Source organism: Manis javanica, chromosome 6 (assembly GCF_040802235.1).
Source record: "Manis javanica isolate MJ-LG chromosome 6, MJ_LKY, whole genome shotgun sequence".
Taxonomy (NCBI): Eukaryota; Metazoa; Chordata; class Mammalia; order Pholidota; family Manidae; genus Manis; species Manis javanica.
In genome coordinates, this window is record NC_133161.1 from 16,658,489 (window position 1) to 16,672,519 (window position 14,031).

Consider the following 14,031-nt stretch of genomic DNA (forward strand, 5'->3'; position numbering starts at 1 on the left):
GAGCTGTCCATGGTTGCCCCTGCCTTAGAGGTCAAGAAGAACTGGTTTTCTGGAGTCATTTCTCTGCTCACCTTCCCTTTAGCCTGGTCATCATTCCCAACCAGTATAGCTGCAGGCCTTGGAATGCTATTCCCAGCATTCTGCAGTCAAGAAAACCTTAATTGCATAATCCTTGATTTTGTTCAACAACTCCCAGATCAAGGCAATGCTTGCCAAGGACTACTACTTAGAGAACGTTTGGGGTTTTCCTTTTTTTCTCCCTTGCCCCAAAGTCACAAGTTCTTTCTGAGAAAAGAGGCGGACAGTTTCTTGCAGTCTGTAAGCAGCAGGAACTCCAGAGGTCAACAGCTGCTAAGGCCCTGACCCCGAACTTGTCAACATTTTCCCTGCCCTCCTACCAGCTCCCTGCATACCAGCCAAAGGCGCCTTCTGCCTGTTTTTTGATAAAGAGCCTCAGAGAGGAGCATTTGAGCACCTACCTCAGCCAAAACACCACTGACATCTGGGCTCCAAGGGCCTTTGAAATGAGCCTGACATCTAGACTTCTCCAGAGAGGCAGCTCCCCTCCCCATTCTCCCAGAAAGGGTCTGTGGTCTTTCTTCCCGGCTATCACTCTGTGCTGACCCAGGCACTTGAGCATTCATCCAGATGCTGAAGCAAACTATCTCTGCCACCAGGGAAGCCCGAAAGGCTTGATACTGTACACCCTGGGGCAAATGGCTCCAGAATTAATACTTTATTTTCTCCCTACCACCAGACACAACTTGCTAAGGACTAGGCCAGCAAGTGGTCCTCTGGGTGAGTTGTGTGTGCTGTGGCCGGCGGTGATAAGGCAGTGCTTTGGGAAGTGGGATTATGTTTATGAGGAAGGTCATCACTCCGGCCCCTAGGATGTTGGGGAAATAAAAATAAGCTTTGCAAGTTGAGGAGGTTCTGCACAATCAGCAGGCCCCTGCTGGGACCGGTCAAGAGCTGCCTTTGGAAGAGATTCTGACTCTTTTCAGCACGCAGATTGGCCTGGAGGAATGGGAGGGGCTGCTGCCTCAGCCCCGCTTCCCATAGGTGAATGAAAGTTAAGGTGGGCCTCCAGCAAGATTTTGTCCTGTGACAAGGAATGTCTCCAGGACTTTTTTTCTGCTTTGGAGGCCCAGGATCAAGGCAAATTACAAGCGGGAAACCAATGTGAAGGAAAAACGAACCAAGTTAAGGTGCCAGATCCCGGGAGAGAAGACCAGCCCTCTCAGAAGCTTGAATCTGCTGCCGACAAACTCGGGGGGAAGGGGCTTGTTTTAAGGGAAAGGGGATACCAGATTTTTTTAAGAGAAGGGGACACAGCAAGCACAGGTAGGAGGTGAAACTGGTACTGCCCAAAACAGGCCATCAGAGAGAGGAAAACGATGGACGGCACAACATGCTCTGGGTATTTTTAATTTTTAAAGCCTTTAAGTGACTTCTTCCAGGCCGAGCAGCAGCAGCTTGGTGAAGGGGCTTTTGCTGAGCCCAGAATGAGGTTCCGCTCTTACTGACCAAACAGAGGGAACCCACGATGTCCCCGTCTGTCACCCTTCCCCGTTTCCTTTTGCTGGGCATGAAACGATGCTCACCGATCCCAGCTAAAACAGGAGACGAAGAGCCCAGCCTTCTGTGCAAACCGGGGCTGTAACTGCGCTCTTCTGCCCCCAAGACGGGAGAGGACTCCTGGAGGCCGAGGTCTAAGAAGGCTCCCTGGACTGACTGGGCGCTGAGCAGTGCCAGGGGGAGCCAGGCCCTTGGCCGCCGCTCGGAGCCGGAGGGATGGGTTTGCTCAAGGGCCTCCTGCGAGCCCGGAACCTGCTGCTCGTCGTCTTCGCGCCGCTCCTGCTGCTCCCTCTGCCCGTGCTGCACCCCAGCAGCGTGAGTACAGGCCCGTCCCCTCTGGGCAGGGGCTTGGGGGGCTCGGGGCATGGGGTACCGATCAGTGCCTCCGCTTGGTTTTCTGTTGGACGTGGTTTTCTGGAGGACACTGAAATGTTTTCTTCCCCAAACTGCCATTTTCGTCCCTCCACCCATTGCCAGTGCCCCAACCCCATGGCCCTCAGCCAAGAGGAAGATCAGAGCGGCGGGCTGATGTGTGCTGTGGGGGCCAGGGGCCAGCCTGCCAGCAGCAGGGGGACCAATAAGGAGAAGGCCCCCCTGGGCAGCCCCTATTGGTCAGCAGCCAACATGTGGCCATCTTCTTGTGAGAGCCCCAGGAGATGCAGGCAGGGCTCCCAGTGGCGCTGAGGAGGATGGGGCAGGGAGGCAACTATAGCCCCAAGACTCGGGTGGGTGGGGTAGCATGGCGTCCCAGGGGCGCTCCTGCACCTGCGCAGCGCCTGTGGTGAGTGGGCCCAGAATACCAAAAGCTGAAACTCAATCTCTGAAGTTCCCTCTGAGCTTGAAGTTGGAAGCAGAGCTTGGCATTGGGCCCTGGTCCCATGGACAAGGCCCTTTGATTATTTGCATCCTGTGTTTTCTCTGTGCTCTGTTGACATCAAATGCCATGATAAAAAAGAAACAGAAGCCCCCAGCTCTAGGCCATGGCCGAATTTTGGCAGGGTTTGTGTGAGCAGAGACGCCCAAGCCTTGTCTCTGCACCCGGCTCGCTTCTCAGTCAGGGGCTGGCCTCCTTCCTTCATTTCCCTGCCCTCCACCTCCTCCTCTCTGTGGCTTTACCCCTTCATCTCGGGGGGGCACTGCCCTTGAGACTTTAGGAAAAATAAGCTAAGAGGTTAATCGTGTTTGCGGGAGGGGAAGAGCTCTTCCATGCTCGCTGAGTAACTTGGTAACCAAGATTCAGTTATAAAGTTAAATAGAGGGGATTAGGATGGCTTGCCTTAAAAACGAACTGGCTTAAACCTTTAGTAGAATAAATACCCCAGAATGGCAGGGAGATGCTGATTGAAACCCAGCCGGGATCAGCAGACTGATGGCTGCTGACAGCTTTCCTGGGCTGTATGCACACTAGTCCGTTTTTTGCTCTGTCCAAAATGGGCTGGTATTTGTTTATTTTCATGGTTGGTTGGCTGGCTGGTTTTTTCACTCAGTGTCAGATGGATTTAAGGGAAAGCTAACTGAAGATACATTACCCTCTTCTCCAAAGCAGTAGCAGGCACCCCTTGGGTCTCCCTAAAGTCAGCACCACATTTGGGGACGACTCTAGCGTGTGGTGTTGCCTACATTTCATTCTGGGACCCTGGATTCGGGCTTCTCAGTTACCAATATCTAGTGAGAAGAACATACAAGAAGGAAAAAAAAAAGTATCGAGATAGGCAAAATAATCTATAAATTTAATGGAAAAGGGGCATTAAAACAGAAGAGGAGAAAAAGGGAAGGACAGGACTGGTGAGCCTCTGCTCTGTTTGGGTTTATAATTTCTCAACAGATTTTTAAAGCTGGGTTTACCAAGACCAAGAGACATTGCCCTTCCTTAACTTAGCCCCTTCTTCCAGACTTTCACCTGCAGACAGGGTTTCTCAACAGCAGCACGAGGGACGCTGGGCCCTGCTCCTTCTTCCGGGCAGAGGAGGGCTGTGCAGCACAGGGTGTTCGGCAGCATCACTGATCTCGACTGATCAGCTGCCAGTAGCACACACTGCCCTCCGCTGTGACTGCGAAAATGCTTCCAGATATTTCCAAACATGCCCTGGGTGGGGGGTTGCCCCCAGCTGAGAGCCAGTGCCTTAAGAAAATGGAAATATGCTACCTCAGAGCTCCCCAGTCAGCACACATGGGTTAACGGAGAGCGGGTGCTCAGCCTCCATGGCCCCCGGGGCAGCCAGATGCAGCCTGAGGGACCAGCGCCCTCAGAGCTGGAGGAAGCTTGCTCCCCGCGGGCCCCGGCATGCCCTGCGATGGTTCTGTGTGTGTGTGTGACAGTGTCAACAAGGTACTGCTCCTCCTCCTCACGATGATATAAAAGCACCGAGAGATCTCCAGTGCCCACCGGAGGCACAAAACAGCACACAGAACGTCTCTCACCCATCCTTCCCCCATTCCATCACACTTTCAGATTCTGATATGTAGTTCTTAAGTTTCTTAATGGACTTGATCGCTCAGAGCTGGAGCTGAGAGAGGAGCCATGGCAGAAGCTCCCAGCTTGCAGTTCTGATGGCTCTTCAAAGTGACAAGCACATCTTAGGAAGGACCAGGATGACTTTTCCCTTTTTGCTGCTCAGCTCACTAAAACCAGGGGCCTGGGTTCGGTTTACCATATTAGAGAAGAGGGCACAGGAGGGAGTGGCACTCACTACACCCTGCTTCTGTGTCTCTGGTGAGATAAAAGTTACAGACAACTTCCAAGCTAGATTTCAAAAAGGCCTCCCTGTCATTTATGACAGCAAACAAACAGCCCTCAAGCTCCCACCAGAGAAGTGTGAATGGTGTATCACTGGGCTGCTCAGACTGCTTGGAAAGGAGCAGATGCAAATACATTTAGTAGCAGAGTCAGGAAACATTCAAAATGCGGAAATATCACTTGTGAACTCTCTCTTTAATTTGTAAACAAGAGCAGAAAAGTACTGACAATACTCTGACTTAAAGGCACTGTGTGAATTCTCGCCATCCCTGCCCACCTGCTGCCCAGTGGCATACTAAGGGGCTGGAGGTTTCCATACTCTGTCCAGCGGGTAAGAAAGACCTGAGAGCCAGCAGAGGAACACAATTCAGAGCAGCCAACACTGACTAAGCTACCTGCCACCCACCAGCCAGATGTGGGGCCACAGGATTCCTGGAATCCAGCTTCGCAGAGTGTTTTGGGTTGTCTCAACAGAAGCTTACCTACCTGTCTGAATTTTGAGAAGGCTGAGAAGGAATCTCACGGATGAATGGAGTGGTGAGCGTAAGGAGAGGCCCTCTGAGAGTGCTCTCCTGGCCACATTCTTCTTTGTAAGGAAAGTCCAGATACAAATGGTAGTTTACCCTGATCTCAATTCTGCTGATGTAGGTGGCTTGGTGACTCCTTCCAGCAACCTACTGTAATTCCTCACAATAGTTACAATCAAAAAGTTTATCTCCTGTGAATTGTGGCCCTGTAAGGACCAGGACAAGAAAGACTGAAGGTGCTCTGGAAGGAGCAAGGGCTCCACAGTGAGGGACATTCTGTCCTCTTTATCTTCAGCCGGAGTCAAGACCAGCCATTCCATCTCCTCAGGAACGACGGGAGAGTGAGTGGGCTCAGGTGGGCTAAAGAGCTTTGACCTCCTCTAGGTAGTTATACATCTGCAACAAAGGGGTATTTCTCTAAATTGCATTCTTTTCCAAATGGAGCCTTTTTTCCCCCACTAATTGATTGTGTTGTCTTATCGGCATTTCTAAAAGTTTTAACTTCTCTCTGATCCTTTGACCCTAGAGAAAATCTCAGTGGGAGCTACAGTCAACGACTGCTGGGCCCAGTTCCCATTTCTTAAACCCAATCCCATAATCCATGCATATCAGGAGGGAGCAAGGTCCTGTCCAGCCAGGCTGGCTTAATCACTTCTGACGCCCTCACTGATCATGGAGACCTTTTGTAACTTTTGTGCAAGAGTTTGAGAACACGTGTTCTGAACCCAAGGGAGAGATAAACAGAGTAAGATTTGTCAGGTTCCTTGATCATTAGCCAGCCTCAGGGCAGGTCAGACCTGAGCCCAGATGGCTTAGAATTATGTATAAATTGAGGAACCCCCAGCCAGCTTGCGTCTGCTATACAGTGGACCTCCCAGTCCACTGTTAAGGCACTTAGACAGTAACCTCTCCCAAGAGCAAGGCGACCTTTCTCAACACCATTAATCAGCGCCATTCCAAGCAACCATCATTACTGGAGGCCAAGGTTATGGAGTGCTGATTTTTCATAAGAATGTGTACTTACCTTTTCTGTATACTCCCAGGTGGTGCCACCAGCGAAGTGCGTGGGCCGGGGAAAACTCTGCTCAGTTCCTAGGCCTGCCCTTCTAGGCAGACAGCATTCCTTACTCCCTTTGGCAGAAGGATGTTTCCATGTGCATCAGGCAGGTGGAATCAAGTCCCAGGGCAATGAGATCCAGGGACTGCTTAGGGCACTGGTTCGAAACCAGAGACACACTTTCCCCCCAAGGAACATCTGGCAATATCCAGAGACATGTTTAATTGTTTGTTACAACTGGGGAGGTGCTACTGACATCTAGTGGGTAGAGGCCAGAGATGCTGCTAAACTTCTTAAAATGCACAGGACGGGCCCCACAGCAATGAATTATCTGGCGCACATGTGAACCAACTACACAGATTGATCCCTGTCCTCAACTACTCTGAGAACCTCTGTGTCCAATGCCAAAATATCCTTCCCCCGTCCAAGCTAAAGCTGTGATAGCAACCTTTGCAGTATATTATCGTTTGGACACTGCAGTTAATTTCAATCCCCTGCTGCACAGTTTCAGGAACCAGCAGAGCAGTGATACAATAGTCCAAGGGGGCCACCCTACTGGAAACCAGTTCAAGCCACGTGCCAGGCATCAGTCCATCCAAGGAGCAACCATCACTTCACACATCAAAGTATGGACGCTCCACCCCACATAGCACACGTTCACCTGCCAAGGCCACTTTGTGCCTCCCAGGGCTGGGGCCTGGGGCCTGGTGCCTCCCCGTGGCAGTGGCTGTCGCTGTGCTGACAGTCCCCTTTCTCCCCCTTCCAGGAGGCCGCCTGTGCTTACGTGCTGATCGTGACTGCTGTGTACTGGGTGTCGGAGGCCGTGCCTCTCGGAGCTGCAGCCCTGGTGCCCGCCTTCCTCTACCCGTTCTTCGGAGTTCTCCGATCTAGTGAGGTCAGAGCCCTTGGGGCCCAGTTTCTACTTGGGGCCCTGCCATGCCAGTGAAATAGGGGCCAAGGTGAAGGGGATCCACAGAGCACTTGAGGAAGGGGCTGTCACTCTCGGCAACAACCCTTCAGCACCAGGCCTCTGCCCCTGCTGTTTCGACCCTGAGCTCCGAGTTCCTTTCCTTCACCCTGTGACCCTCATCTCCCTCAAACTGCTTCTTTCAGGAAGCCTTACTTGATTAACCACACATCCAGTTGCTCCTTCAGTCTGAAATCCTTTAGGAACTGGATGATTGGCTCAAATAACTAGGCTCTCGGTGATCTTTCTGTCTTTTTTATGTCCGTTTTGACTATAAGCACTCAGTCAGGAATCAGGCCTCCCTGGTCTTCTGAGCCTCATCATAAAGCTAAGCCCACACAGAGCCCGCATCCAATAAATGGTGACTGAGAGACTTAGCAGGTTCCCCTGAATCCTGACAATGTCTTCATCCACTTTCCCTAAAAAAATTTCTGCTCCTCCTTCCCCAACTCAAGGTCACTGCATTTTGTTTCCTTGGCTGCCCTCTCACCCACCCAGAGCCTGACCTCTCTGTTCTCTTTCTCTCTATGGCTTTCTGAAAAGCTCAAACAGAAACCGTCAATATGAAGCCCAGGATGTGGTCAAATTTCAGGGCAAACACGTAAGCCTCCCACAAACAGGGAAGAAGGAAAACAGCCTGAAGCCGGGAGCAAGTCTCCATTCAGGAACACTTGGTTCCATCTGGACTGTCTTGTTTAGCACCTGGTCTCTGCTTGGAGTTTCTGATGCAGATGACTGATAGAGGTTAAGGACAAAGGCACAAAAGAAAAAGGAAAGGGAACTAATGTTTGAATGCCTACTAAGAATTAGGCACTACATGGCAAGTGCTATGTTAGTTACATAATACTCCCAAGATCTCTACAAGGTGGCTGTTAGTATTTCCATGCTACAGATGAGGAAAGAGGCTCAGAGAGTTAAGAAACTCACCAAGATCACGATGCAGGAAGTAGCAGAACTGGATTCAGACTCATACCTATTAGATTCTAAAGTCTATGCTCTTACTTACTATGCTGGAAGAAATACACTCCATAAAGTATCGTGTAGTTTCCTGATGAATTGTGACTAAGACCCGTGACTCTCTTTTCCCATGTGATGTGAGGAAGGCATCATGAATCCGGGCCTGTGGGATGCCTTAATTGATGGATAACAAAACTTTTTTGAGATTCCAAAAACAGAATAAGATGATCCCCTAATTGTTGTACTTGACCGCAAATGAATAATAGGCTTTCTACCAGAAGGACTCAACTGACCAGTTTTGTTTGTTTATTTAGGTTTGGGGTTGCTTTCATTTCACTTTGTTTTGTTTTTTGTTTTGAGGGACTTTTTTTTTGTGGCACTGAGTAGCCATAATAATCTCAGGGTTCCAAAAAGGATGCAATCCCCCAAACCCTCGGTTTTTATTCCTGGAGATGGCTACACCACCAATATCTGGGGGACCCCCATAGAAGTTAGTCTGCGACCTGAATCACCAGGCCACCACTCCAATTCTCCCTCTTCCTTTGTGGCAAAGAAGAGAGGTAGTTTGGTTCTGTGCACATGCCTGAAAGAACCATCAACCTTACATGTGACTTTTCTTAAGAGAAACCTATGAACTTGTTCTATAGGTTTCTCTCTGAAATTGTGAAACCAAAATCCATTGAGTCAGGGGGTTAAAGTAGAGGGCAGGAAAAGAATGAAGTTATGAAAAGAACTGAATCTTAAAGTAACATTTAAAGTGGGCTATTAGTTAAAAGGCTTCTATCTTTGTATTTCACTACAGGCAGCCCTGAAGCCAGTAACATGAGTTGGCCTTAAAGTAAATGACGGCTCTCGTGCTCCAAGGGCTGCCTGCAGCAGGAACGCTCCAGCGGGTGGGCCTGTCAGCCCCTGCACACAGCAGAGATGTTGCTGAGCGACAGTTCATCCCAGGGCCACCCCTCTGCACAGCCAGCATGGGCAAACCTATAAGGAGGCTACGGAGGCAGTCTGTGAGGGTAACAGGACTTTGTGAGAGAAAAGGAAAACTTTAGGCATTGTTATTGCTGAGGCTGGAGCCAAGAAACGCTGGAGAAGCTAGAGGGCAAGTTTTGTCATTTGAGCTGGAAAGCCCGACCCCATCTGTCTGATAAGGTAGCAGCATCTGGTGATGCTATTTAGCAGTCGGGCTGCAGGGAGCAGCTAAGCCATATAGTTGTTTAAGTGGCCTTCTCAACTCAGATTAGAGGAGGATGCTGATAAGATAGACGAAAGGAGCTAGAGCCCTCTGTGAGCCAATTAACTCTGCAGGCAGAGAAAACACCTATTCCACCCCCTCACCGGCATTCACCAGGGCCCACTGGGAGGAGCTAGGCTGGGGGTCTGCGCGAGCCCCCATTCCAGGATTTGTCACTCACCAAACACACCCTGTGCTTTCCCAGTCCCTTGCCTTCCTTCACTCACGCTGTTCTGCCACCTTGGAAAGTTCCCTCCAATTTCTTCAGCTTTTAAATTCTACCCAATTACACCCTTCAGGAAAACTTCTCACAGATCTCACATGTAAGTGTTCTTCCCTTCCCTTGGAGCCTATTGGATGTCTTTATCCTTTAATGGTACATCAAATACACCTGACACAAATGTTTTGTAGACACGTCCTCTCTGCACAAACACTCACACCCCCTCAGATCTCTGATGTCTTATGTCTTAGATGCAGCCCAGGCCCTCTCTGCACTAGCCCCCAGTTAAAGGTTCTTGACTGCAATGTTCTTCATGGCGTGTCAATTGAGCACTTTTCACATGAAGGAAGGCATGGAAATAGGACCAGTATGATTCTGGGAATGTGGGTTTTGTCCCCCATGGTATTCACTCAACATTCAGAAAAATATTTTCTGATTTCTGTACCTACCATGTGCAATATGGGGTGTTACAGGACCCTGTAGGCAACAAAACTAAAACACAGAGTTTCTGCCCTCTTGAACCTCCCAGGGGATGCTTCTGAGCTTCTGGCTGTCAGCTGGATGTGTGCATACAAAAGGGTAATTTTGTGACTTTTTGATCAGCAGGTATTAAGAGTTTCTTGTGCACAAACCTTAGACAGCTTTCTCTCTGCGGAACTCGGGTACTGAAGAGAGATACAAAATGATAGAACTGACTTCTGACCTTGGGAAGTTTCTATTCTAGCAGAAAGAGCACAAACCACATGGGAAAACACACAAAAACTATGCAATAATGCCTCATTTTCTGGCATCGCCGAGGATTCACACAATCCATATGAGGGAATGTTTTAAATAAATGAGATTTACCCTGTCAAGTACCCAAACTTTATGTTGACCACTTTTTGATTGATGTCTTTCTAAAAGGTTTTATAATTTCCCTGGTTTCTTAAACAGAAGTTGTTGGACACAAGTTAACTTTTTCTTTGGAGCCAATTCAGAATTTCTGGGGGAGAAAATTCCTCAATCAAAGGAGCCAGTGTGGGCTGGATGATGGCACAGTTGAGTAACTTCAGTGCCGGCTGAGCAGCTGAGCCTAAAGAATCTTGAGTAACATGTTGGCACTGGACTAGATGGAGTCGGCCTAAATGAAATGTAAAAGGCATGTTCCCGGGTTTGCAGATGACCCGAAGCTGCACAGGCTAGCTAATGTATGGTGACAGAATCAATGCTGACAAGATGAGACAGCGGACTAGAACTGACAACATGAAGTTTAATAAGGGTAAGTGTTAGGGGTTGGTGTGAAAGACCCTTGGCTTTTAGCTGAGTACAGACCCAGTATGAGTTGTGGGTCAGTCCAATGCGGCTGCCAAAATTTTGAGCATTTACTATGTGCCAGGCACTATGAGAGGCCCATTACAGGCACTGTCACTTAATCCTCTGTAAAGTGGCCATTATTTTTATCTTCACTTTATAAAGGAGGAAGCTGAAGTTCAGAGAGGTTAACTTACTTAAGGTCACACAGCTGGTAAATAGTGGAGCCAGGCCTTGAACGGAGGAGCATATTATCCCAGAACTTGGGCTCTTAACCTCTTGGCCAGTATGTACTAAAATCTGTTGAATTAATAAATGTATGTGTCCACAGCATCAAATTCTGGGTAAGGAGCTAATTCAGAGGTGGGTGGCCAAGACGTCAAGAATCTAGAACAGGAGCCACAAGAGGAATGAAGAGAAGATAAGAGGGAGGATTCTGGCTTCTGCAGCTCAACACACGAGGCTCAAAGGGTCAACTCAGAATCTCGTTCTGTGTGAGGGAAGACTCGGAAATGGGCTGCCATGTGTGGCCCTGGTCCTCCTGTCCCTGGGAGGACAAGGCAGGGGACCATGTCAGGGCATTAGAGGTAGACCTGGCGCCTGGGAGGAGAGGTCAGACTCTACAGGTCCTTTGGCTTCACACTCCTATGATCCTGTGGCATCTGGCTATTCGCTCTGGCACACAGAGCTCCCTCCTGTATTTTAGGTTTGTTTTTAGATTTGGTTTAGTTTGTTTTGCCTCTATTATGACTCCCATTTGCTCTCATTATAGCTGCTTCAAAAGTCTTCTAAGCCCTTCCAACATGTTGCCACAGCCTGGGACAGTATGCATGTCAATCAAGTTAGCCAAGATTTCCTGTTATAGGAAAACAGAATAGAGGGCTCTCTGGCAGGGTAAAAGGCATGGTTTGAATGCTGGGGCTTGGAAATAATCTCCAGGATGCACAGCATCAGAAGCTACTTCTGGTGGTGATTACATTGTCTCTACCCCTCCCTAACACACACACACACACACACCTACCTCTCTCTCTCCTCCACACACACATACACACACACCTACCTCCCTCTCTCCTCCCCCAACCCCTCCCTGTGCCATCTCAGTGGCCTGCACCACTTCCTGCCAGGCCCGGAGAGGGAGTAAGGCAGCTCCAGCTGGGAAAACACAAGCCTCTGCGGCCTGGTGACACCTGAGTCTGACATCATGAGGCTGCCTCCCTGTTTGCTCCTGATCTTTCTGACCTCCTGAATTCCTGACCATTCCTAGACTCTGGCTTTCTGTTTAACCCTGGGGGCATTTCATGTACCCCTCTGTACTCTGCCTTTCTGTCCCGCATTCGCCATGGAGGCTGACCCTCCTGCACACAGACCTGTGGGGATGCAGGCTGAGCATCTGGGCCTGGCCATGCCTCAACCCAAGCTGCCCATCACTGACAGCAGTCCAGACGCAGCCCTGAACTGCACAACCAGCGTGCACGTGGGGCCTGCAATCAGCAATCTACAGATGCTGCAGTCTTTTGAGGCCAAACTAATGTTTCTGTGGGAAGAGCTCCTCCCTACATACACAGGAGCCCACCCCTCTGCCTCTGGGCTCAGAGCCCCACCCCTGACTTACTTCCCTCTGCTGGGGCACTTCCTACTATCCCCAGAAGAAACTGGGGGGTTTTATGCACCCGCACCTCCAGCTGTGCAGGAGCTGGGCCAGCTTCTGGGCCAGGGCAGCACTCACCTGGGTCTCCCTGCATTAGACTTCTCCAGGGTAGGGTTTGCAAAGCGTGTTTTTTATGCAACAGAACTTTCCCTTTATATCAAATCTTAGGAGACCCAATACATAAAGCAGATGAAAGAGGAGTCCTACTCACACTGGGCACGGGGACCCGGCGCCCTGGCTGCCTGGGCCATCCCTGCTAGTACCTCATGGCCACCCCCTTCCCGCAGCAGCCCTGAAGTTTCAGAGGCAGCAAGTGGGTTTGAAACTCTGTCCTCAGGGAATGCAAATAAAGTGACTAAGAGACTGTCTGCGCCCACACAGACTTGCCCAGCAGAAAGGCACTCCTGTCCCTAAAGGAAGGCAGAGAGCCACCACCCTGGGTTTGGCCGCATTGCTGGAGCACTGGACGGAATGGTGTCGCGTGGGCTCCAGCTCTGACTGGGGGCTTAGCTCAGCACAGCGGGGGAGTCAACCCAGGCGTCCCCTCCTGGGGTCTAGAGGATTTCACTGCAAAATTGCTCAGATGCAGCTAAAGAGCCTCCAAATAGGTCCACTGTAAGCAGCCACCACTGGTCCCCTGAGGGTCTGCCTTCCCACCATTTGAGAAGGCCCATCCACAACTGACTTGCAAAGATAGCCTGGATGTATGCAGCCAGCAGCAGGGCATCGATTGGCTGCACTTCTGAGAACCCCCCACCCCACCCCAAGGCAACCAACAGACCATGTCAGGAGGTGGTCAACCACACATCCTGCCGGCTTCTGCCACCACCACGGGCAAGTAGAGGGGCAATGTGGAAAGTGTCAGGGTCCAAGTTGGAAGTAGGGCAGACTGAGTTTGAATCCAGTGTTGTCACTAACTAGTCTTGAGCAAGTTGAATAATCTCTCTGCCATTTACTGGAAGATGAGAATAATAGACCTATCTCACGGGGAGTTATGAGTTTAGACTATTCTGAGCATAAAATTGCCTCTCGCAGCCTGGGGCATGAGCGATGGCTCGGCCCAGTCCCCCCTCCTTGGGGATGGCCCCAGGGAGGAAGAGTTATGCGTCTCCGACCTCCCTGAGCACGGCACTGAGCTAAGGCTAATGTCCAGATTTCCATTCCCCTCAAACTTCTAGTAATGGAGCCATAATTAGCTCCTCCCCTTTTTAAAAAGCTTTTTAAAAATTCAAAACCTAATATATCTAGAGAGCAATAAATAGCTCTGTGTCCAAAGAAATCCTATCATTAAGCTTTTTGTGGTAATGTTTTAAAAAGCTTATTGTTAATAGATGTCACCTGCAATTCACTAACAATGAACTCGTTAGTTAACAGATGACTTGCTAGTACTCTGCCCCGGTGTTTTTCAATCCAGGCTGGGCCAGAAAGCTTTTTCCCTGCACTCACGCTTTGCTTAAGAAAAATCGTCTTTGTCTTTTGGGTCCACCTTGCTCCTTCTTATTTCATTCACTTCCTTTATTCCCTCATGTGATCATGCTGGCACACCTGATTGCAAACCCTCAATCTCACCTTGAAGCTTTTTATCATTTTTTACTTCTTTAATGCTAACAACAGACATTTATCAAATACTTTCTACGTGCCAGGCACTGTAGAGCCCGCCTGCAATATCTTATTGAAGGCCACGCCAGCACAGGTTATGAGCCATTACTATTGCCACTGAAAAGGCTGGAGTGAGAGGGGCCCAGGGGCTCAGCAGTTTTTCCATTGGCAAACAACTCATTCTGCAGGGAGCAGCCACTTAAATCCAGGGAGTCTG

The 14,031-nt window shown here is 49.8% G+C and overlaps 1 protein-coding gene across 1 annotated transcript in view; it reads left to right on the forward strand.

Moving 5' to 3' along the window:
• The first annotated feature begins 419 nt into the window (after nt 1-419).
• The window catches only part of SLC13A4 (solute carrier family 13 member 4), a 43,700-nt gene continuing 30,088 nt past the window's right edge, over nt 420-14,031 (forward strand). Inside the window, exons 1-2 of the mRNA XM_017673253.3 lie at nt 420-1,893; nt 6,666-6,794. Of these exons, the coding sequence (XP_017528742.1) occupies nt 1,795-1,893; nt 6,666-6,794 (228 nt within the window). The 5' untranslated portion in view covers nt 420-1,794. The remainder of the gene's footprint in view (nt 1,894-6,665; nt 6,795-14,031) is intronic.